Raw genomic sequence first — 25,834 nt, 5'->3', positions numbered from 1 at the left:
TGCAAACCGCAACTGAGTCGTGGCCATGTTTTTGTAGCACTGGATAACCCCTTTAATGTTGTCAGATTGTGGCATCACTTTGGAGACCTAAAGACACCATAGGCAAATCTTTAAACGCATCGGTTAGGCACCAGGAATAGTGTAGGGGGGCAAAAGCAGATTTGAGATTTCCCTCTTTCACTGGACTAGGCATCTGGCAGTTCTGGCAAATGCCAGGAGGGGCAGCAGTGCTCAGTGGGCCGGGCTCATCTTCCCCTGCACAACCTCCCCAGCACCCCACAGACAGCACCACTCTGGTCTTCTCCAGTTAGGTGTGGTTTTACAACTCAGTTCCATTGAAGCTTCCTGTAAAGATGACAAAAGGGACATTTCAAAATGTGATGTGAACCAGGCCTGAAACTATGATTACATTACTCTACTATTACTATTATTCTATTCTTCTTCATTACATTACCTAATATAATAATCCAAGTTTTAGGTAGAATGTATTTGTTGCCCTTAGTAACCCCTCACAGCTCAGCTTTCAGTTTCTGAGTGTAAGCTGAGCTTTAATGGGTTGCTATGGACAACAGATTTCTTTTTTTTGAAAGACACTTCTGATAATTTTCCTTATAAAATTCCTTATATGTCCTGCAGTCCACACATAACACCACACTCCATAGTCAGACATCCACCCACCGTTCCAAGTATATCCTCATGTAACTTCTACAAAGCAATAAAGTTAGAAAAAGTAACAAAAAAAACAAAACAGCAACGAGGCTTACTGCTTGTTTGTCACATGACTCTCGTGACGTCAGGCGTGCTGACGTCGTGACGCAGCGGCGGGGTATGGCGGCCTTAGCTTCCTGGTAACGGCACCGGGGACGAGGCAGGATATCGCTGAGGCGCTGACCGCTGACCGCTGTCCGCCCAGCGGTGAAGGACGGCGAGAATGGCGGACTTTGATGAAATTTATGAGGAGGAGGAAGAGGACGAGGAGCGAGCTCTGGAGGAGCAGCTGCTGAAATACGCCCCGGACCCGGTGGTGGTGCGGGGATGTGGGCACGTCACAGTGTAAGACTGGGGGAGAGGAGGGTGGCAGGGGGATTCACCCGCACTGTACCTCACAGGGAACGGGGCTAGAGCGGGCACTGAGCTGGGAACAAAGGCTGGAGCAGGGGGCAGTATACCCTCCATATCCTGCTATCAGCTACAGTACACTCCAGCCCCCACCATTACATCATCTGGTGCCGTGGGTACACCCCCCATCCACTATATTGTCACCCAGTATCACTGCTCTGCTGGTGCAGCCATGATATCATGTACACCAGTCACATGACCTCTGCAGCCAATCACTGCTATTTACACCTCTGTATTTGCATGACAGGCTTGGAAATCACTATTGGGATAGCAGGAGTGTTCATTGTGGCAGGTAGCAGCCCTCTAAGGACACCATATAGTGACCTGAATTAGGGTCTAGGCATGACCATCCCTCCTGAGTGGGACTCCTTGGGCAGAGTGGAGTGGCAGACGCTTAGATTGCAGATCTTTACGTAGCAGCCATGTAGATCATGGCCGTGGTTCTGCGGCCGGATGGACTTCAAATCTGCTTTATAGTTTTCTCATTTTGTCTGAGGGTAATACTTTTAGGTCACCATTAGAGATGAATGCATCTACAATGCCAATCGCTTTGTTTCTTTCTGCATTCTGCTATTAGCGCTCATTTGCTCCTCGTTCCCTGCTCGCTGCCGCCGCTATTCCTCGCGGCAGTAGCGAGTGGGTGAGTGCGGGAGGTTCAGGGGAGCAGCCCGGGTGATCGCTAGATCGTCTTGGCAGCCCATGACATACAGCAGCGGTCTGCTGCCGCCACTCTTATTCCGCAGAGCCCAGCAGCAGATCGGCCAACAGATCAGCCAACATGAACGATATCAGCTGATCGTTGCGTTCTATTCCACGGGACGATTATCAGCCGAATACGGCCGATAATCGTTCCGTGGAATAGGGCCTTTAGCCAGGTACGACCTGTATTTGTTCTGTATCAGTTCTTAGTCTGTGGCAGTCTTGAATTGTCATTGTTGGGTATGTATGCGGGTATATCCACATATGCTATAATAGTCTGATAGGTGTGGGTTCCACCCTGGGACTGGCAGCTGACAGCAAAATGGGGGTCACCAAACCCACCTAGTGAGAGTGCTACCACATGGGAATGAATGGACATGTGACCACACATACACTTCTCTCTATTCATATATATAGACGCTTATCAAACATTTCTGACATATCTTTGGGCTATCCCATATATGTCTATGATGGGAATATACTTTTAATCTCTGAACACAGTTGGACATAGATTAATGTCTAATATAAATGCAGACACTGGTAAGCCTTCTACAGGCTATTGGGAACCTGTCATGATGTCTGATCCACAAGCAGCATGAAACACTGGCAGCTTTCCTCAGTACAAACAATGGTAGTGTTTCAAAAATAAGGTAAAGTTATTCTCAGCTGCCTATTACATCCAGACTACTGACACTGTTAGCTAGCGATTAGGACAAGTAGGCACTATCCAGAGCAGGAGAGGTTTTCTATGAGCATTCCCAAAGAAAACCTCTCCTTCTCTAGAGTGTTTCTGTCTCGGGCAGAGATATCATAAGATCACTGTGTTAGACTGAAAACATATCCTGTAGGACATACAGGAGCTAATAAGTATGGGAAGACTTGAGATTTTTTGACAATCAAATTTCAAATCTATATAACTTTCTGACAAAAGTTGATTTGAAAGAAAAAGATTTTCGATGGACAACCCCTTTAATATAGTAGGGATGGGAGGCAAAACAGGGAGGCGTTACAGCCCTCTAAACTTAAGTGGCTTGGGGACACCTTTTTAACACTGCGCCTGAGAAGCAAAGCTGGATATGTGAAAGGTACCGTGTGTCTCCTTGACCTAACAGCTGTCTGCAACATGAATTGCAGATGACAGACTCAGTTTAAAAAGAAGTATGGGAAGAAGTGTACACAGGGAAGCTCCCCTTTAGTCTGATTTCTCGACTTAAGTGACAAGTCTAATGGTGCATAGAGAGATTTAACTGACAGATATTTTTAAGCCAAAGCCAGGAATAGATTTGAAAAGAGGAGAAATCTCAGTCTTTCCTTTATGACCTGTTCTACGTTTGTCTGTTCCAGGCTTTGGCTTTAGTGATCTGTCAGATAAATCTCTGTGTAAAGGCATTCTTACTTATTTCTTTCCCAATAGCCACATAATGTCATATCATCATCAATTGTGACCATGGCATTATAGCAGGGATAGGAACCTTTGCTCTCCAGCTGATGCAAAACTGCAACTCCCATCATGCCTGGACAGCCAAAGCTTTATGCAAATAAGTCTTTTAAGACTTATTTGCATATGAGAAGTGTGATATCTCAGCAATACAGGGGTCCAACCTTTGTACATCCCTGAAATCTTCATATTGGCTTGTGTCTTCTTTGTTTTGAATAGAGCCGCGGGTACGTAACGTGACCTGCGGCTCTATTTATTCTCTATGGAGCCACTGGAAAGAGCCAAGTGCTGTACCTGGCGCTCTCTGGCAACTCCATAGGTAATGAATGGAGCTGCAGAAGCGGAGTACGGCACTCGGCTCTTTCTGACGGCTCCATAAGAATGAATAGAATTATGGGTCACGTGCCGTACACGCGGCTCTATTCAAAACAAAGAAGACACAAGCCAATATGAAGATTTCAGGGATGTACAAAGCCGCGGGCTGATATGGACATTGGTAATGCGGAGGTTGGACTCCCAGGATTTCTTCTCCCCTATCCTGACAACTCAAGTGGTGGGAAGACACTAGAGGGGGACTGGTGGAGCCACAGTACCAGAAGGAGTAGACAAGCAGCTCATGAAAAAAGTATTGATAAGCGAACATTAGCTTAGTCTACGTTCGTCTGAGACACCAGTACGCTTGGATACCAAGCAAAGTTTGTGTTCTGAACACAAATTCCGGGTAGTTTTTCGTTCGAACTCTGAAGCGTTCAAAAGCTGAGGTAACACTGGTGGTTTTATAAATGAGGTTATCTCCATTACTGTAAAAACTTTTAGACTTTGGAACTATTGGCATTGCATTCAGCGAAAATCTTTTTCTTTCAAATCAACTGGTTTCAAAAAGTTATATAGATTTGTAATTTACTTCTATTTAAAAATCTCAAGTCTTCCTATACTTATTAGCTACTGTGTGTTCTGCATGAAATGTTGTTTTCTTTTTAGTCATAGTGCTCTCTGCTGACATCTTTGGCCGAGACAGTGACTGTCCAGAACAGGAGAGTTTTTCTATGGGAATTTGCTGCTGCTCCGGACAGTTCCTGTTTTGGACGAAGATGTCAGTAGAGAGCACTGTGTCAGACTGAAAAGACCACTTCCTGCTGGACATACAGCAGCTGATAAGTATGGGAAGACTTGAGATTTTTAAGAAAATTACAAATCTATTAACTGTCTGAAACCAGTTGATTTGAAAGAAAAAGATTTTTGCTGGGCAACCACTTTTAAGAAGCTCCCCGCTACCGTCCAGCATTCACAGCTTCTCAACATGCACACTGGACTTCAGGCCAAACTGTTTCACCAAAATATTTCTGGTCTCTATGTGGAAAAGAGCAATGAAAACAAACCTCTGCATCTCGCACAAGATAATGGTTTCTGCATACCTTTACATTAGCGAAGAACGTCTGAGCGCCAGATGTTGTAATGCTTTATTTAAGGTCAGATTATTCTTGGTAACAGGATGTTGCTTTTTTGCTTTGCAAGAAAGAAGTGCAAAGGACATAGTGCACTTTACAGGCTTCTAACACTATATTCTCTATTAGACTTGGTTATTTACATGAAAGCATCTTGAGAACCCAGCAGATTGAACAACATAGTTTGGTGTCAAGTAGCTCTGTTACTTTAAGATGCTGTCCAATAAAGATGTCTGCATGGTTAGCACAGTGTACAGCAGTGGCACAGTGGCTTTGCCAATCTTTCATACTTTTACCACATTTTTACATTAAAGGGGGAGCCCTAGATTAAAAGGGATCACTTGTTTTTTGGATAAGTGATAACTAGTTGACTTATCATGAATTGTTGTGGCAACAGCAATTGGACTCACAGTAAGGATATACTTTTACCTATCCTGTGGAGTGTTGGTAACATTTATTCTTAGGATATTGACCCTTGTGCAAACAGAAAAGTGTCACTATTGCCAACGTGCCGATAGCCCCCTATTGCGCAGGAGGGGCCGAGGATGAAGGTATGTCTCTTGCCTTTATCCTTGACACCGCTCCCATGCAGTTAGTAGTTTACTCCTTGGTCCGTTTTCAGTACTGCACTGCCCCCCTCAACCGATCTGGCACTATGGGGGCAGGCCAGTGCTCCTAATGGTGCCCAAGTACTCCAAAAGGTCTCACCGGACCAAGGAGTAAACTATTAACTGCATGGGAATGGCCATATGAGGCTATTGGCAGGTTAGATTAGTCTAACCTGCTGATAGTTCCCCTCTGAGGCTGCAGCAAGCTTTGTACTATATGCATAATGGACAGGCTTCTTAGTTGCTTTGTCAAACAAAGAACAACATAATTGCTTTCCAAAAAGATGTCATTAATGTGTATGAGGATTACAGCTCTGGAGATTTCTGCCACAACCTTCCAAACTAAAAACAGATTAAATCAGTGGTCCTCAATTTGTCTTATGATTTCCAGTACTGAAATCCAGGGGCAGTGCCTAAGGGAATCTTATTTTATGTAGACTGTTGCAGTCCATTTACTCAGACTTCTTTTATATACTCGTATGACATCAGAGTTCAGTGTGTTGTAAGCTCACGTGACAGTAAAGCATTGGCTAACTTTGTTTTCTTTCTTCTAGATTTGGTCTTAGCAACAAGTTTGAAGCTGAATTTCCGTCATCTCTAACTGGAAAAGTATGATCCATTAACTGATAAATGACTTTCACATATAAAGTTCTCAATGTATGATCATTTAACTATTATTATTACCTTTTTTTTACACCCAGGTAGCACCAGAGGAATTTAAATCTAGTATTAACAGAGTCAACAGTTGTCTTAAGAAGAACCTTCCGATTAATGTTCGATGGCTGCTATGTGGGTGTCTGTGTTGTTGCTGCACTCTAGGATGTAGCATGTGGCCGGTTGTGTGTCTCAGTAAAAGAGTAAGTTATTTTATGTCTTAACTACATGTTGTAATGCAAAGTTCATTTTTAAGCAGAATTTCGATGTTTAGAACATTTTACTGGATTATGAAAAGCATGCTTCTTTATCCTAAAGGGGTGGTCTGTCTTCAAGCTAGGTCATCGATGTCTGATTAGTGGGGTGCCGCAGCTAATCAGCTGTTCAGCAGAACCAACACAATTAATCAGGCATGGGAGGAGACCACTTCTCCTCCCTGTCTTCCACGTCCCCCTGTCCACCCATTAGGTGAGCACAGTGTACGTCAGCGAAAAGGCGCAGATTTTTGTGCTAACCAAGTGGTTTGTGGGAAAACCTACTCCTTTTCCCCCAGTTTAGAAAACCCACAAAAATATGGATATAATGCCCCCAGACTGTTTTTACATAAATCAGGAATGTGATAATTGAATAGTTCAGGTGATTACCCATGCGATGATGGCAAATATGTTTTGTGTTTTTTTTTGTTGTTGTTTTGTTTCACTTATTTTTTATCATTTATTTATTTTTACACTTTAAAGGACAACTCTGGCTCTGATTAAAAAAAAACTGAACTGAAGCTCCATATTTTTTTCTTCACGTCCTGGTTTCGGGTTTTCCATGATGCACTTTGTCTTCTGTTATGTCTATCTGACTTTGTAGAACTCTTAGATGGCTTACAGCTTACTCAGCCAATCAGTGCTGAGCAACCTGAGGCATCTGACAAAGACTAGTTTCCCTCTTGATAATGTCATTGTCACAAAATGGCTGCCACAGAGCAACCTGGGGTCAACAGTCATTAGGTAAGAATGAGTTTACTTCTCTTCCTGGTGTGTGTGTTTTGGGGTGGGGGTTGGGGGGATAGGGAAGATGAGCAGATAGGTGATTGAAGCATAATACAAAGCAGGGCTGTGGAGTCGGTAAGCCGCAGCTCCAACTGCGACTCCTGAGTTTTATCAGGTCCGACTCCAACTCTGACTCCTGAATTTTATCAGGACCGACTCCAACTCCTTCATAAATGGCCAGTCATGTACCAGGGGAGTTTTTTTTTATCACACTGGCTCAGCAGCTTCTCCCTAATGTATAACATGATCCTGGGGCAACTTATGAAACATACAAAGGAAGCTTCTCCTGTGTGTGTGCAGTGGATGCAGCCAGTCTCCAGCCTCCATGTCCTGAACTACTCAGAACTAGACTAGATAGAGCAGGTGATCTTTTCCTGCTGACAGTCTTCTATGTTTCTAACTAAATATTCACCATACTTAAAGAAACACTAACAATGCCAAATACCTGTAATATAGAGGTCAGCCATAGTGATATAGAGAGGGGTCACACATAGTGATAGGGGGGTCACACACAGTGATATAGAGAGGGGTCACACATAGTGATATGGAAGGTCACTGTGGGGGCACGCAATAGCACGCACACACACAGCCTACTGCAGCCATAGCATACACCCACACACACACAGCCTGCTGCAGCTATAGCACACACACACGCAGCCTGCTTCAGCCATAGCATACACACACAGCCTGCTGCAGCCATAGCACACACAGCTTGCTGCAGCCATAACGCACACCACATACACACAGCCTGCTGCAGCCATAGCATACACACACAGCCTACTGCAGCCATAGCACGTGCACACACACACACAGCTGCAGCCATAGAACACTGAAGAAAAACACACAATCTTCTCCCAGAGAGGAAACACCACACTGAGGACAGAGGTTATTTTTACACTACTTATGTCTTCTCCTCCTCTATATTACACAGGATATCTTCATATTACACTGCTACTCATATACAGTCATCCACCATTCAGGAAGAGAACAGCACAGATCTCCCCCCACACAATGGACTCTTCCAGCTTAGAAACAATCTGCCAAATAGTGATCGACAACTTTTCCATGACCCCCCCCCCCCCTTATCTAATAGGACCAGTGTCCTATTACTGATATATTCCCCGACCACCCTTATCTAATAAGGCCAGTGTACTATTAGGCTATGTTCACAACTACGTTAGAGACCGGCCGTTCCGTTACCCGGCCGGTCTCTGGCCGGATCATCTCGGCCGGTACTTAAGTACCGGCCGGGGGATCTTTCTGGCCGCAGAGCTCTGATGCCGTAGTTTCACGTAGTGTAAAAATAGCCTTACTGATGTATTCCCCGACCACCCTTATCTAATAGGGCCAGTGTACTATTACTGATATATTCCCTGACCACCCTAATGTAATAGGGACAGTGTCCTATTAGAATGTAGCTCATAATATATATTCATGAGCAAAACTTGTAAAATTTATATCAAAATTCAATTCTACATTTTTTAAAGATTTTTTTAAAGCTGGAGTCGGTACATTTTTTTCCAACTCCAGCCAAAACTAGCTCCGACTCTGACTCCACGACTCCGACTCCACAGCCCTGTTAATACAAAGTTATATAACTTTTTGAATTGTGTTTCAATTACTGGGGAAAAGATTTTCACCAAAGTTGTCCTTTAAGTCCCTTCTATCGAACCTTTTATAATCAATTAATAGACTGCCAATTCTGATCTACGCAATGCTATAGCATTGTATAGATAAGTGAAGTCAGTGCTCTGTTAATGGAGTCTGCCTTAGCCAGGCATTATTAGCAAAGAGACACCTGCAGAAATGAAGGGAAAGGGTCCATTTACATAGAAAGATTATCGGCCAGATTATCTGACAAAGATTTGAAGCCAAAGCCAGGAACAGACTATAAACAGAGAAACAGAGAAGGAAAGCCTGAGACTTCTCCCCTTTTCAAATCCATTCCTGGCTTTGGCTTCAAATCTTTGGCAGATAATCTGTCCGATAATCTTTTTGTGTAAATGTACCCTAAATATAGACCTCCAGCTTGTTAAGTGACGGTCACGTTGCGAAGGTGCTGATCAGACACTTGACAGGTGTGGCACCTGTCAATCATTCATTTCAATGCTGCAATTGCTTAATGCTGCGTTTACACGGAGCGATAATTCACCCGATCGTACGATTAACGATATTGAAAGAACAATGTTTTTTTTTTTTTAGAACGATCAGCGTTTAGACGGAACAATATATCGTACGGAAAAATCGTTTTGCGATTGCTTAAGCCTATCTCGTACATAGGTAAAATCTGTGAACGACTGTTTACACAGAACGATCTGCGATTTTTTTGCGAACAACCATTTAAGAACATGTTGTAAGATCAAAGTGAATGATTTCTCGCTCGTTGTTTGATCGTTCGCTGCGTTTACACGTACGATTATCTTTCGAATTCGATCGTTATCGTTCAAATTCGAACGATAATCGTTCCGTGTAAACGCAGCATTGGTTTGTGGCATTAAAAGGGTAAATCATTGCCACCTGCGGAATTGCTGGTGACCGTCAAAGAGCAGTGGAGGTTTGCTACAAATTGTAGTGTCATCCCCATTAATGTCAAGGAGCATTTTATTTGTATTGATATGCAGTGCTTTTAGTTAATGAAGACCTTGGTAGAATTTTATTCAGGGTTCATTACAGATATGTATAGATGCATTGTTATAATTCTGTGACATTTTATCTATCTAGTGGTTTTCTTTTTTCCATTTTTGAAAACTTTTAAATCTGTCTAGTCAGACACTTATTATGAGCAGCAACTTCCTTAACTGATGTGCGGTCAATATTAAATGCAGTATACGAAAGGTTAAATAGCCAAGATCAGATTTTATTTTTTATTTAATTTTTTTGCCGTACCAGGACATATAAGTATAATGCAGTGCAGGATAATAGTCATGATGGCTCTTTACCAGTGTAGACAAATGATGGAAGGGTCTTAGTACTTCTGAATGTCTGACAACCCCTGACACAGTGCTTCAATCTGTGCCGCACAGACAACAGAAGTGTCGTACTGCTCCTACAGCTCCTCCAACTCCAGTTCATGGGGCAGTTGGTATTCATGGGGCAGTTGGTATTGTAATGATAACTTCCCTAATAGGACATATGAATGGGTCTGTGGTAGATCTATGATCATAGGTCTATAATGTAGTAGGTCAATTGGTCATACACATAAGAACATAGGACACTGGTCTACTAATTTTATCCCTACTTTGCGTAATCTTTATTTAGGACATTGAGATGTGACGTGGGCAAATTGCTCAAGTAATTCTGATATGGATTGCTAGCTTAAAGACTACCTGTCAGCTGTGTAGTGTACAGTGGGCCTTTTTACTCTAAATCAGGAGATATAACTCTTATTTAAATCTGTTTCTCCAGTGCTGCGAAACTTAAGAAGTTTTATGCAAATTGAGAGATAAAGCTAACTAGTCTTCCCCTAGGCTGCAAATAGCCAGGAAAGTTCACCGAGTGGGCATTTACTTACAGACATTGGGGAGTTAGAGGAAAGGGGCTGAATGTTGCTGGGCTTCCACAGCCTAGGGGAGTTCCTGGGGGCTTTATCTCCTACTTTGCATAAAGCTTATATCTCAGTACTGAAACAAAGGAATGAAATATGAGTTGTATCTCCTTAGTCAACAAAAAGATGCTGACAGGTTTGCTTTAAAGGGGTTGTGCTATGAAGCAGAATCAGTAAAATCAGATGTGTACCACATTTATACATGCAAAGTGCTGCTTTACAGTACAAGGCTATGTTCACACTACGTAAAACTACGGCCCTTGTTGCCGGCGGCAACAACGCCGTAGTTTTTGCGCAGCGTAACACAGCCTATTAAGCAATGGGATCCAGGCCGGAGCGTACACACATCGTATACGCTCCGGCCGGGAGCTGTGCGGCCCCGCAAATAACTGACAGGTCAGTTTTCTGCGGCCGAAATTCAGTGAATTCCGGCCACAGAAAGACCTGTCAGTTCACACAGTGAAGCAAGCGGCTCCGGGCGCTCGCTTCATTGTGTGCTATGGTAAGCTCTGATGCGGGCGCACGCTGATGCGCCCGCATCAGAGCTCTGCGGCCGGAAAGATCACCGGGCCGGTACTTAAAGGACAAGTGCCATGAAAACCTTTTTCCCAGTAATTGAAGCATATTACAAAGTTATATAACTCTGTAATAGGCTTCAATCACCTATCTGCCTCCCTTCCCTGTCTTTTCCCCCCTCCACCAGGAAGTGTCCTAACTCACACAGACCTAATTACTTTCGTCACCAAGCTCTTCTCTCAGCTCCTTCTCCTGTTACACTAGCCTCCCCCCTCCCCTGCCTTGTCAAGTGACTGCTTGGTAAGCTCCCATTGGCTGAACAACTGAAAGCCATCACTTGTCACATGTCATGCTTATCTTCCCTCCGACTGACTCCGGCAGATAGGCAGCCCCCCCCTCCCTCTCACCTCATACCCTCTCTCCTGCTGCCGTGGACTCAGTGAAGGAGTCATGTCACTAGAGAAGATAAGCTGAGCAAGCAGAGTCACCTGACAAGGAGGGGAGGGGGAGGCTGGTGTAACAGGACCTAGAGCATCCCTCCTGCTGATGACTCATCCTCACAAGAAGGAGCTGCCGGGTGAAGGTGACGACAGTAATCAGGTCTGTGTGAGTTAGGACACTTCCTGGTGGGGGGTGGAGGGGGGAAAAGACAGGGAAGGGAGGCAGATAGGTGATTAAAGCATATTACAGATTTGTAATTTGCTTCAATTACTGGGAAAAAGTTTTTCATGGCACTTGTCCTTTAAGTACCGGCCAGAGACCGGCCGTTCCGTGACCTGGCCGGGGTCACGGAACGGCCGGTCTCATACGTTGTGTGAACATAGCCCAAATCTGTACTATTTTTCTCCCTCATGGATTTAATAACTCACTGGTTGGCAATTATTGCTATGTCTCTGAAACAGGCCCTTTATCAGTAATGCTTTTATTTTTAAAATACCTTTATGTGTATTGTGTAAAGTGCTGTACATTGTAATTAACTCATGGTTATAGTTACATTGCTCATATTGTTGGTATTGGGATAATAAACCTCTTAAGGAATGCATTATCAATCTATTTTATTGTTTTTTTTTTGTTTGTTTTGAATGGGGGTTGCAAAACCAAAATCAATACAGTATTATGTCTTAAATAATCACAAAAGCCTAGCATCGCTATACTAAATGGAAATCCAAAGAGAAAGCTGCCATAGCCAATAATTGTCAGCCAAATCTTTGTCTTGGTGGGGCTACTTCACCATCTTATAATGTGTATGTTGGGCTCCCAACATTTCCCTGGTAGCAGGAGAGCAAATGTGCTGCCTTTCTCTTTACTGTTTATAGATTATGGACTTATTTTTCTATTAAATCCTTTGAAGGCTTATTTTTTGAGGGAAAAGATTTTATTTTTATTGTCACCCTTCATATAATGTACTGAGAAACTAGAAAAAAAATATTTGAACTTTTAAATAGAAATTGACAAAATAGGAACTGGTAAAAATGTCATTAATGCTCTATTAGTCAACAATACTAAATTTCTCTGTCACCTGTTTTATTTTGATTAGCGATGAGCGAATCTACAGTAAGAGCGAAGCAAAGCTCTTTGTTATCCCTGCAATCCGCACATCAGCCTGCTGCCTTTTAACTGACTGCTGCTCATAGCCGCTCCTCCCTGCAGTCCCAGGTTTCCCAGGACTGGATCCAGCTTTTCCCAGCACCGGGGAGGGAGCAGAATGGAGCGGCAGTCATTTAAGACAGCAGACTGATGAGCAAATTACAGTAATAACGAAGCGTAAATCTTCATTATCTCTTTAAATTTGCTCATATCTAATTTTGATGCAAAAAAAATCCATATGGTCTTTACCTGTGTGGACAAGCACTAACGTTTTTTCCCCACAAAGGACACTTATCACCGGCCCATACGATGGGTGATAACATTTACAAGAATGGGGGTCCCATGTCTCCCTGAGTAAATAGAATTGTGGTATACGTGTGACCCTACTCTGGAGAACAATGGATACCCACTACAGACACTCATTACCTATCATTTGGACAGGTGATACGTGTCCTCTGTAAAAACACCCTTTAAGGTAAAAAATCGGAGGCCAGATGTTTTTATTTAAAAACTTGAACGAAATTCCATGTAAAAACTACTTACCCCTTAGCACAGGATTGGAATATATATTAGAGTCCAGTCACTGGGGTCCCCCCTGCAATCTCCAGAATGGGTCCAAGTCTTTATTATGAATAAAATGGCAGCTTGTGTCACATGTGCTGCCGCTCCTGGGAGCTGCCAGAGCTGATCATGGAAATCTGTCTTTGGCAGATCCAGAGACCACAAATGGAGCTACAGTGCACATGTGCGACTTGACGTTTTATTGGTAACATAGACTTGGGTCCTTGTTCTAGTGATTGCAGAATCCTTTGGGTAGGGGATAAGTATTTTTTTAACTCAAATAAAAAAAAACAAAAAACTTTACCAACCATAGCAATGGTTTTTTTTATGCATGATTAATCAGTTTTTATTGTCAGCTAGCAGTGGTGTAATCACAGATCACTTTATGCTTTTTACGTTTTTTTTTTTTTGTTTTTTACTCTAGCAAGTTAATATTAGAATTGCTTAGGAGGAGGAACAATAACGGGGTGGAGATAGGGTACTTTACACTACATTAACATTGTTTTTCTAGATCATTGCTTGTAGGAGTTATCTGGGTGCTTTGTTTTCATCTTGAGTGTGACTCAAGATGGTTTTCTGCCTTCAAGAACTATAATGCCCTGTACTATAAAATTCTAGACTTTTTTTCCCCTCTGTAATTTGAAGCTAAAGGGTGGACTTTTTTTTTTTTTTTTTTTTTTTTTTTTTTTTAAATTAGGGTTGAATAGTCAGTGTCCTCACTTGAACCCAGATGAGATGTCCAAACTAAACATCTCCAAGCCTATATGCTTTACATTGTAAGATAAAATCCCCTGATGTTGCATTTATTTTCAGTTCATAATGCTTTGATACATTTATGCCAATATTGTGCAGTGGATTCTGTTGGTTTATGTCTTTATAATATGAGACTATTTTTCATTTCACCGTTGTTGTTTTTGGCTTTTATTCCCTTCTCTCTATCAAACTTTTTATGTTCTGTTTCCTGAGTCTTAAAGACTAGGCTTATTTTGACGCTTTTCATTGCCTCACTTCGTCTTGCTCTTGCATACATTTTAAGTGGTTTCCTTGACTAAACAGGACTTTCCTCCTTTGTCTTAGTGACTATAAATGTGCTATTGTTGTGAGCTAAAAATATTACTCTCCAATCAAGTGCCCCTTTCTGTTTTGTGTGCTGTCACCTGCCTTTCGATGGGAACCAGTGACATGTCAAGTGCGGAGATGAATTGAGCTGCACGTGCAGAAGCTTTTGGCTTTCACCTGTCACAGCTGAGAAAAATGAAAAGCGTAATGATGTCCGCTGCGGTCTGATCTCCAGCTCCCAGCCTGGAATTATGAAGTCATGTTTCCTTGTATTGTTTCACAGTCTTCTCTTCTGCACTGGCAGAGCTATCTTCTACACATGGCAGAGTGCTAGTGTGCTTAAAGCTCCTGAGAACCTTGTGTATGGCATTGGTGTATGTTTATAGGCTTTAACAGGATCAGAGGATTTATCGTAATAGAGTGGAAATAATAGCACAAGCAGGATTTTGACAATGACCATAGACATTTATAATGGTAGCGTTTACATCTCCCATTGCAATCCATCAAGAAGTGAATGAAAGGCATTGATGTTTTTAAGTGTTCCCAAGGCATTTCTTTGTTGTCACGTGAGATCCTTACACTATGGCTAAATATACAGTGATCAATGTAAAGGTGAAAACGTAAAAACACTAATGCTCCAAAAACAGGTAGTACAAAGTAACATTCAGATTCTTTCTTAATATATTAATCCCGTGCCGTTGATTTAGCAGCGGGTGGGCAGGCAGATGCCTGCTCAGTGTAGAACCTATTGCCATTTTACACCATTGATAGAGTAGCCTTTCAGAGTCAATGAGCTTCTGTCAATATAAGCTTGTCAGCGCTACAACTTCATAGACTTGAGAGGCGGTTTAAGGGGTCAGCCCTTTTCAGGTTTGCTGTGATGCAAATGAACTGTAATGCTTAAACAACTATTGGAATTTTTATGTCTGCTCCTTGTTCTTTTTTCCTTTTTTTCCCTCTCACCCCCACCCCAACCTTTTTTTTTTTCTCCCCTCTCTCTCTTACCCCTTCACAAAGTCATTGACGAGACATTCAGTGCTTTCTAAATTGGAAGTTGCATTGTGCTAAAGACCCAGTACAGATTTACGGAGGGCTGAAAGCAGTTAGATCATGTTCTTTTCATGGTGCGATTAGAATCAAATCGATTTCCCTCCAGCCTTCAGCATTCAGATGGCAATGTGAACAAAGCTTGGGGCTAGACAAGGGACAAAACGACTGAACTGAATGTTAATTACACTCTGCAGCCTTATTTTCTTTTGATTTGGAGCTGACTGGCAACTAAATTAACACAAAGTGTGACCATAACTGCAGCCCTATTTTCATTGAAAAGGGGAACAGCCTCTAAAAGACGATCTTTACAATAAAACAAGCAGGGTCTGCTGATCTTTGTCAGCTTGGGGCACTGTTTCACTTTACAGAAATGCTCAGATAATGAATGTAATAAATTTAAAATAGTGACACTCATGTCCGCTGTAAGATCTTAGGTTCCCACTCCAGCGAACTATCAGTGTAGAGAGCCGGGGTCCTGTTCCTGCATTCACTTCCATGGAGCTGTTATCGGTAATTGTGCTACCATAATAATTTGATGGACTTAGGGCCCTTTTACACAGAAAGATTATCTGACAGATTATCTGCCAAAGATTTAAAGCCAAAACCAGGAACAGACTATAATCAGAGATCAGGTCATACAGGAAAGCCTGAGATTTCTCCTCTTTTCAAATCCAGTCCTAGCTTTAGCTTCAAATCTTTGGCAGATAATCTGTCAGATAATCTTTCTGTGTAAAAGGGCCCTTAATTGCATGTTAATATCTGACACAGAAATATGAAATTAACTTGTTGATTTGGAAGCATTGATGGGTTGGTGGCCATAATGCGGCTTAACTGTTAGTGTGGAGCGGTACGGGGCATCTTTTTTCATCTTACACTGCAGCTGCACTGAAGGCTGAGCTGTCACTTTGCACCTGCAGCTTTTGCTGGCTTTTCCCACCTGGCATCATGATTTATGCCCTCCGGTCTTAGACTCCTGTGATGCATCTGCATCTAAACAAACAATTGTGGGATATATTTCATACAGGAAAGAGAAAAATAGATTTTTAAATAAATGCTGTTTTTTCTGAAAACTTGAACTATCACAGGAATAGTTTTTATGGAAAATCCAGTTGTTTTCTTAAATACCGACATGCTTAGGACCTCTCGAACTTCAATATAATCTCTCGGGAGAGTCAGGAGCAAAACATACACAGCCAGACTCCGCTCACTGTCTTAAAGGGAACCTGTCATCCCCCGTGCCGGGGTGACAGGCTCCCGACCCCCGCTACAGCCCCCTATACTCACCTGATCCCGCCAGGTCCCACTTCTGGATCCAGTCGGGTCACGGAGATATCAGCCGCTGCAGCCCGGCACGCGCGCTGAGAGATGAGTCCAACGCTCATAGAGAATGACGGAGCGCTGGACTCTCCGTCGTTCTCTATGAGCGTTGGACTCATCTCTCAGCGCGTGCACCGGGCTGCAGCGGCTGAGATCTCCGTGACCCGACCGGATCCAGAAGTGGGACCCGGCGGGATCAGGTGAGTATAGGGGGCTGTAGAGGGGGGTCAGGAGCCTGTCACCCCGGCACGGGGGGTGACAGGTTCCCTTTAAGTGTGTGGGCACCATTAGATTAGTGTAGTAGTCTCTTTTTTTTTTGCAGCATTCTAATTCAAATCTGCCTTTAAAGTGACTCTGTACCCACAATCTGACCCCATCCCCCAAACCGCTTGTACCTTTGGATAGCTGCTTTTAACCCAAGATCTGTCCTGGGGTCCGTTCGGCAGGTGATGCAGCTATTGTTCTAAAAAATAACAAACTGGCAGGCCCGAGCCCAAAGGTCGGGGCTTAGATTGCGTATGCATTAGGCTGGCACAACCTCTCTGTCCTTCCTCCCCACCCTCCTCATCATTAGGAATGCTCCAGGCTTCTATTCCCCACCTGTGTCAGCTTGGCACATGGGCTGGATCGTTAAGCAGCTGTGCAAATATTCCAGTGACATTCCTAATGATGAAGAGGGTGGGGAGGAGGGATGGAGGGGTGGTGCAAAGTTAGGGCACAGATACTCCCGTTGGGCACGGGGCTGCAAGTTAAAAAAGTTTTTTCTAGGACAATAACTGCATCACCTGCCGAACGGACCACAGGACAGATCTTGGATTAAAAGCAGCTATCCAAGGGTACAAGTGGTTTGGGGGGGTCAGATTGTGGGTACAGAGTTGCTTTAACATGCAACATTTATCAGTGGCCTGTTCTGGGATATTCAGCCAACCATTGTTAAAATTTCACTGGTATATCCCTATATTGATGAAGTACATGCTCTGATTGGCCGTCTAGTAGCACCTCGTAGAGTACAATTGTTCTTTAAGACTGAGTGTTATGCTACGTTTACACGCAGCGATAATTCGCTCGATCGTACGATTAACGATGTCGGAGTAACGACTTTTTTTCATAACGGTCAGCCTTTAGACGGTACGATATATTGTACGGAAAATTCGTTTTGCGATTGCTTAAGCATATCTCACACATTGGTTAAATCGGCGAACGACTGTTTAAACGGAACGATATGCAAATTTTTAACGATCAGCGACGATTTGAAAACATGTTCAAAGATAAAATTGAACGATTTCTCGCTCGTCGTTTGATTGTTCGCTGCGTTTACTCGTACGATTATCATTCGAATTCGATCGTTATTGTGCGAATTCGCACGATAATCGTTCCGTGTAAACGCAGCATTAAGTCCACAAATGAACAAGTACTCATTCTTCAATTGATCACTGAGATATTGCAGCCCTAAAAATCATGGCTTGCTGGTAGCAGTTAAAGGAGAAGTCCGGCTAAAATAAATTTTTGATATTACTTTTGGAAGGTTATACAAATTTCTAATGTACATTATGGGAAATGCACATATAGGGCTATTTCCTTTAATTTAGTAGATCAGGAAGTGTTAGAATTCTCTCAGATACAGTGACGTCACGACGAAAGGTGTAATTCCTATGGAGTGTCCAGCAGGGGGAGCTCTATATGTAGAAGTCTATGGGACTTTATTGTTTCTATGGATTTCTATGTAAAGTAATGTAGTGTACAGTATGCTTTATTGAATGAATACATCTATGGAATACTTTGGGGAGCAAGTGTCAGCCCTGGGATAGGGGGGAGGTTCCTTGGATCCCGGAAGGAGGTGGTGGGAGCGGCTCCCCCCTGCGCCCAGCGGCAGGCAAGTGATAGCCATAACCCAGCTACTACTCCCTTCACCTGCTCATACTACGAGCAGATGATGGGAGCAGTAGTTCAGTGTATATAGTCCGGATCGGCGGGAGTACAACGGATCGGCGGGCTTACTGTGATATCCTAATGTACTGATTGAATACATTTATGCAATACTTTGGGGAGCAAGGACACTTGCTCCCCAAAGTATTCCATAGATGTATTCATTCAATAAAGCATATGGTACACTACATTACATTACTTTACATAGAAATCCATAGAAACAATAAAGTCCCATAGACTTCTACATATAGAGCGCCCCCTGCTGGACACTCCATAGGAATTACACCTTTCGTCGTGATGTCACTGTATCTGAGAGAATTCTAACACTTCCTGATTTACTAAATTAAGGGAAATAGCCCTATATGTGCATTTCCCATAATTAATGTACATTAGAAATTTGTATAACTTTCCATAAGTAACATATCAAAAATTAATTTTGGCCGGACTTCTCCTTTAAGCTTAAAGCTAAGCTGAGGCGTCCTGTTCTGCCTGTGTTGATAAAGTGATAAGTACAGCATTACAGTAACAGGTGAGACTAGCAGGTCGGCCTCCCTGTCCCTGTAGAATGACCTCTACACAAGTCACAGAGATTGCTTGATATAAATAATGAGCAAACTTATAAATAATGAGCAAACTTACAGTAAATTCAGGTTTTCAAACTCACTAAACTATCTGCCTTTGACCCCCATCAGCCACATGTCATCTATGTTCCTAAAGTCAGTATGATTACAATGATATGTAACTTGTATAACTCTTATTTTTATTTTATGGTTTTTAAAAAATTAAAACCTAAAAAGAAAAAAAAAAGTTCTTCATATTTCTCTATTACCATCTTTTATAATGCTTTTATTTTTTGGTCTATGGGGCTGTGTGAGATGTCATTTTTTGCACCATGATGTGTACATGCCATGATCCACATATGCAACTTTTTGATCCCTTTTATTACAATTTTTCTGGATTTGCACTTTGGTGGGTTTTTGTGTGGACAATGAAATCTGTGATAGATTGCTCGGGGCTCCAGCAGCCCTAAGCAATCTATTACCGAGCCGGGATCAGCATCTTTCAGACGATGAGTCCCGGAAAGATAGGAAAAAGTTATCGCCCCTCTGTGATCTCCCCCACTAGTCACCAGAGAATGGCTGAAACAGCTATTTAGATGCAGCTTTGACAACTGCATGTAATTAGCAAATTAGTTGGGCATAATGATCAGCTGCGCCAGCTAATACATGCGGTCCCCGGCTGCTGATAGCAGTCAGGTGCCGCAAGCTGCAGAGAGGGCTGGCACTGTAAGCCCTCTCTGCTCCCCCTTAACAGAGTCCTGCAATGTTAAAGTGACTGTACCACCAGGCCCAGGCTGAAGCACTGGAGACGGGCCGACCCACCCTTAGTGGGAGGAAACCCCAGCCCCTCTATGATAGGGTTCCATTGATTCTAATGGAGTCACGTCATGGAGGGGCTGGGGTTTCTTTCCACTGGGGTTGGGTCGGACCGCCTCCAGTGCTTCAGCCTGGGTCTGGTGGTACAGTTACTTTAAGAGGTTACAGAGGTTAGTTAGGTTTTGATAAACATACCATTAAAGACCACATAGTGCGTTTTGTCAGCAGGGCAAAATTTGACTGGCACTGGTCTCCTATGCAGACCATCACAAGAGCTTGCATGCTGCATGACAGCAGGACCCCTGCTCTTACTGTCAAGAGTGGAGAAACATTTGATCCTTGTTGTTTAACCCCTTAGATGCTGTGGTTAAACAATGCTCAGATGCAGATTATTTTCTTTAGCAAGGGGGGGGGGGGGGTCCTTTCGAAGGCCATATATCTGTACCTACTCTGTTTTTGTCTCTGGCAAGGCCGCTTAGGTCGCCTATCAACATTATATTGCCAGGATAATACACTGCACTAGACTGGTAGTACAGTGTATTATATTAGCTGTCTGAAGATTGCATTTCAAAGTATTTGTGGGACTAATAAGTAAATTTTTGGAAAATATAATATAGTAAACCCTCTCCCAAAAAAATACAACTACAAAATTTTTGCACAAAATCCGTAATGACCTGAACTACAATATTATCTCATTATTTATTCCACATGGAGAACCCTATAAAATTAAAAAAAAAACACAAGACTTGCTTCGATGCAACTAAGCTGCAGTACCACCCAGAGACTAAGGGTGAGAGCAGCACTGATTCTGGAAGAAAGCAGCCATATTTTCTAATTCTGAATAATTCCCTTTAAAGTGGTTATCCAGCGCTACGAAAACCTGGTCATTTTCCCCCTACTGTTGTCTCCAGTTTGGGTGGGGTTTTGAAACACTGTTCCATTGAAGTAAATGGAGCTTAATTGCAAACTGCACCTGAACTGGAGACATTAGGGGGAAAGTGGCCATGTTTTTGTAGCGCTGGATAACCCCTTTAAAGGATATCTTTTAATTGGGATGATTGAATATTTAGTATAAACTGGAAAAGTCCAACACAGCTCTCTGAACAAAAGGTGTCAGGCAATTGCCTAGTATAATTTGTTATAGATAGTAATGATGTCTTTGGCTCTGTTAGAGTTAGGGACCGTTCACACAACGGAATTTGCGTGGAATTTCAAATATAGTCCGCAGTGCGGACTCCGCTTGAAGTTCCGCCTGTCTCATTCATTCAGTAGGACATGTAAATTCTTTAGACAGATGGCGGAGTGCGCATGGGACAGGCGGAACCTCAAGCGGAGCCCGCGCAAATTCCGTAGTGTGAATGGCCCCTTATGTTGCATTGAGACCTTAATGACTTATATGCTTTTATGCCAGCCTGTACCTGTATTGTGTGCAATTTTATACCAACTGGTTTCTATTTGTTGTTTTGCAGTATGTATCTATTCTTACTATATGAATCGTTCTGAGCATAAGCAGTGTGTGCAGCTGCTACTAAATGCAACTTATTATACTGTGTCCACACTTTATATGGCAGCCACATCACATTTTTAATCCAGCCCTAAGGCTCTGTTCTCATTAGGGTCATGTCTTCCATTCTTAACTTAGGCACAACAGCAGTGAAGGATGCATTTTTAGAATCCTAGTGGACTCCATTGACTTATAACTGGGGTAGTCAAGATTCTGCTATTTTTATCGCTAGTAATGCTACAGACTATGCTATTCTTGCTGTCACAATAAACACTAAAACACTGTAAATCTTAAGAGTTTCAGTTGCTTATTTAGCTTGTGCTAAAGCAGGTTTTTACCTGGTTGCAATAAAAAGCATTATAGTGTATCTGTTTACATCCAAGGCACGCTGAATACAATAATGTAGTGGAGCTTGTATTACTATCCCATAAGCAACCAATTAGGGGCTGTCAAGGTAAAGTTGTTTGGGGTGAATCCTTAGCTTTCCCGGTAAGTATATTGATTACAGTTTGAGTTACTATTTAACAGCATCCCTTTGGTAACATCATAGACCACCCCAGACTCAGTCACTGTCCCATGGCTTGAATTGTCTCATGCAATAAACAGCTGCAATGTGTATGTGTTTTTTTTCTTTTCTTTTTCTTTCTTTATCTCCCTTAAGCTACTGAGGGGTAAAATTGTCCCTCATTTGTCTTCCAGACACGAAGATCGATTGAGAAGTTATTGGAATGGGAAAACAATAGGTTATACCACAAGGTGAGTACCGCAGGGAGCAACTTCGCTGTGTTGGAGTTTGAATTGCACAGTATGGAAACAGATGCTTTTGTTAGGCAAAAAATATGAAAGGTGGATAAATGGGCTAATGTGTGTGCCGCAGTCCTACGGAGCTCATTTTTCTTCTTTTGCTATCCCTCTCTTCCAGCTGTGCTTGCACTGGAGACTGAGCAAAAGGAAATGTGAAACCAATAACATGATGGAATATGTAAGTTAAAGGGCTGTTTTGTGAGTCTCTCTATTAAATGATCATTTATTTTGCCTCTGATCTTATTCTTTTCGTGATTATTAATCAGTAAAGGTGTCAAGAGCTTAATCAGCCGAGCGGAAGGATTTTCTACGCTCCACAATTGCCCAGAGTCATGTGTAGAGCTGATTTATAAAGTTATGAAGGCCACGGAGACAAGTCTTCAGTGCGCCATTGGGAAAAATAATAAATTAATTGCTAAAATAAAGTAGCTCAGGCGTGCATTGATGGGGTGTGAAATTTTCGATTCTGTAAGAAAGATAAGCACATCTTTGGGTGCACAGCAAGTCTTAAGCTTGATTAGCATGATCCTAAATAGCCATATTCAAGTTCTCTCTCATAGGACAATTCATCAGAGGCATAAAGACCTTCTTGTCCCTTTTAATGGTTATTTTCTGAAACAAAATATTTCTCCATCTTTTGTCTTTATGAGCCGGCCTGGTAGCTGCTTTATTAAGTATTGTTTCAAACAGTTGGTGTCCTTTTTGTTAACATTCACTTTGGTAGCTTTATATTAAGTTTGATGTATATAGATATAGAGCGTATTGTTGTTTTGATACATAAAATAATTATAAATTGTAAATGTTTTAATCAAGATTACTTTGTGAACATTATAATTCATATCTTTTTTTAAAGAAATAAAATCTTTAATTAGTTCCTTTTTTTTTTTTAAATTCTCTGTTTTATATTTTACCCTCATCCTACCCTTATATTGTGCACAAATATACAGTTATACAAAAGATTTTCAAATTGAGGGGAGATTTGCCCCAACCCTCTAACCCTTAGTTACTATTTCCCCACATCCTCCTCTTCACTATCCCCCTTTCCAAAAAAATAATAATCATCATTATTTAACAAAAAACTTTAACTGGATAGAGGCTTATCGTAGTATCATTATATTTTAAATTATCTTAAAACTAGCTGTATATTCTTATTAATTTTAGTAATTTGTTTATGCCATGACATACTAAGAGATTTGATTTTTATTCCCAACGTGTCTGTATAGAAAAACGAGGTTGAGAAATATTTGTTAATTATGACTGATGTCTTTAGCTTTCATCTGCTGAACTCTTATACCATTTTACTCTGTGGCAGTGGATTAACCCTTGCATTCCATGTTATAATTAATTACCCTCCTTAAGGGAATTAATATTCATAAGGAGAGGGATCTACAATAGCCCCTTGACACTAGGTCATTAATTTGCTGTAAAAGGCCCTGATTAGCAGTAAGGCATACTTTCATTCTAAAGGTGCTATCAAAGGGAATGGTCCTTTTTGTTTTGGGATCTAACTGTGATGAACTGTATTACTTAGATCATCAGTTAATAATTAGCTGGTGTTAACTTCAACAGATTTAGTGACCTCTTAACCATATGTTTGTATGCCTCTTTTCATAGCTGGCAGTGTTGTTGTTTATTACTCTAAAACACCCGCTGTGTAGCATCATCTAATGGACTCAGGGCTGAAAAGAGTTTATTTTTTTTGTTTGCTTGATTTGACCTGTTTCTTTGCCTTTTTCCATGAAATTCAGTGTTCTGTAGCTCTTAAGTGGGCAATAAATGTCACATGTTTGTAGTGCTGATATGACGGACGAGCCAAAAAGTTGACTTTCTTCTTCTTTTCACAGGTCATCTTGATAGAATTTTTACCAAAGACGCCAATTTTTCGACCAGATTAGCAGTCTATTTTTCCCATTTTTTTTTTCTTTTCCTTTTTTAGTGTTTTTTCCCTATTGTTTTTCCACACGGACTTATTTGACTTAACCTGTATTTCCAATGGTGCCTTGCTTGGTGCTTTCCCAGTGGTGACATAGCAGAGGTTCTGCTGAATCTTGTGGTTTGTTCCTTATTTTAAGGAATGTATTTTTTTTTTATTATTGAAGACACTACTTCACTCCGTTTAACATTTGTGCTTCAGCGCTTCACTATTAAAAACAAAACAACTGTGACCATCTCACATAATATAGACTTTGTTTTCTGTAGATCATATTCATAGCTTTATTTTATGTGAATTTCACAGTCTAATGTGGGTGTTTCCCCCCCCCCCTTACCCTTCCCATGTCACTCTTTTGGGAACCAAGATTTCACAGCACCATTAGGAATCCTTGTTGTCTGCTTATGATGATGAAGATCCTGTCAGCTGGCTCTGATAAGGATGTCCTGGAAAAAAGTTGTACCTTATCTGTTCTTGACTGATCTAGACTATGGAAGATGTGCATGATGCATATTGCTGGAGCTCAGGACCATGCAGTTCTGATATTGATACACTCTGGTCTTAATACTGGATTAGAAAACTTTTCCACTTTGGTTTTCATGACTTTTACTGTGGTAATATTATTTATCATTAAAGGGGTTATCCAAAGACATAAAAAGAAGAAAATACTCAAAATACAAGAAATGATCATTTAGGACTGTCTCATTAGTTTTCAGTGTGAAAATGTAATTCATCCGTTCTGACACACACAATATTCTTCTCTACTTCCTGAAATACTGCAAATCCTTCCACTGCTTCTTCCTCTCTCCCTCTGGTCTGTCTCTCTAGTTTTGCAATACCACCTCCTAAAGCAGCTATTAAGACACATAATTACAGGGGACTGGTACTTTTCTATAACTAATCCAGTCCCTAGCCACTTTCTATTAGCCATGAAATGATGGCAAGGGGCTGGCAATTTAACTCTGTTCAAGCCGCTTGTAGTCACACGATTGCTGACAAGCCAACATAAACAAGGGAGGCAGCCATCAGTCCAGTGGCGCCATGAGGATAAATCAGGAAGATGAACTTACTGTCTTAAGTTACTGAAGACTGGATTGGCCAGTTTGCTAACACATGTAAATTAGTAATTACTTTATTTTTTTGTGTTATCCCCCCGGATAACCCCTTTATTTCCTCTCCTTATCTTCCTATGTTTACCCACTAGTTGGCTGCATCTCACATGCAAACTTATTTAATTGCTTACTTTTTGTATCCTTTTGGTTTACTTTGTTTAACAAGTCTGAGCTCAGATTGAACCCTGGAACGTGCTCTTTATTACCTAATAAACTCTGTACACATAATTTAGTGTCTTAATTTATCTGGACTAGTATAGAGTTTTTATTTATTATTATTTATTATTATTATTATTTAGGCGTCTCAACATTATATGCTGAAACTAGTTATAAATCGGTGGTATGAGGTATAACATTTAAAATTCAAATTGTTTATTTATAATGATAAAGAAATGGTTTATACCACTGCTCTAATAAGATTGCAAATTAAATTTTTATGACCACTTTGAAAATCCCTTTCACGTGAAGGCCCGTTCACATGGAACAATTATCAGCCGATATTGGCTGCTACAGACGATAATCGTCCTGTGTAATAGAACACAACA

General features: G+C 41.6%; 1 protein-coding gene across 1 annotated transcript; it reads left to right on the top strand.

Moving 5' to 3' along the window:
• Positions 1-783: 783 nt before the first annotated feature.
• CHIC2 (cysteine rich hydrophobic domain 2) lies at positions 784-25,517 on the top strand. Its single transcript, XM_069977627.1, has 6 exons — positions 784-1,053; positions 5,864-5,918; positions 6,011-6,166; positions 22,143-22,199; positions 22,366-22,425; positions 24,092-25,517. Exons 1-6 carry the CDS (start codon positions 932-934, stop codon positions 24,140-24,142), a joined length of 501 nt encoding a protein of 166 aa, XP_069833728.1. The 5' UTR covers positions 784-931; the 3' UTR covers positions 24,143-25,517.
• The last annotated feature ends 317 nt before the right edge of the window (positions 25,518-25,834 follow it).

This window comes from Dendropsophus ebraccatus, chromosome 7 (genome assembly GCF_027789765.1).
Source record: "Dendropsophus ebraccatus isolate aDenEbr1 chromosome 7, aDenEbr1.pat, whole genome shotgun sequence".
NCBI lineage: Eukaryota > Metazoa > Chordata > Amphibia > Anura > Hylidae > Dendropsophus > Dendropsophus ebraccatus.
Note: the sequence above shows the minus strand (reverse complement) of the source record. Positions and strands in the feature narration are given on the sequence as shown.

What these genes read in the sequence shown, in the direction of transcription:
- CHIC2 (XM_069977627.1), top strand. Translation starts at nt 932, where the DNA reads ATGGCGGACTTTGATGAAATTTATGAGGAGGAGGAAGAGGACGAGGAG. An exon ending in GGATGTGGGCACGTCACAGT is followed by an intron (nt 1,054 to 5,863) that starts GTAAGACTGGGG and finishes TCTTTCTTCTAG; the next exon opens with ATTTGGTCTTAGCAACAAGT. An exon ending in CGTCATCTCTAACTGGAAAA is followed by an intron (nt 5,919 to 6,010) that starts GTATGATCCATT and finishes TTTTACACCCAG; the next exon opens with GTAGCACCAGAGGAATTTAA.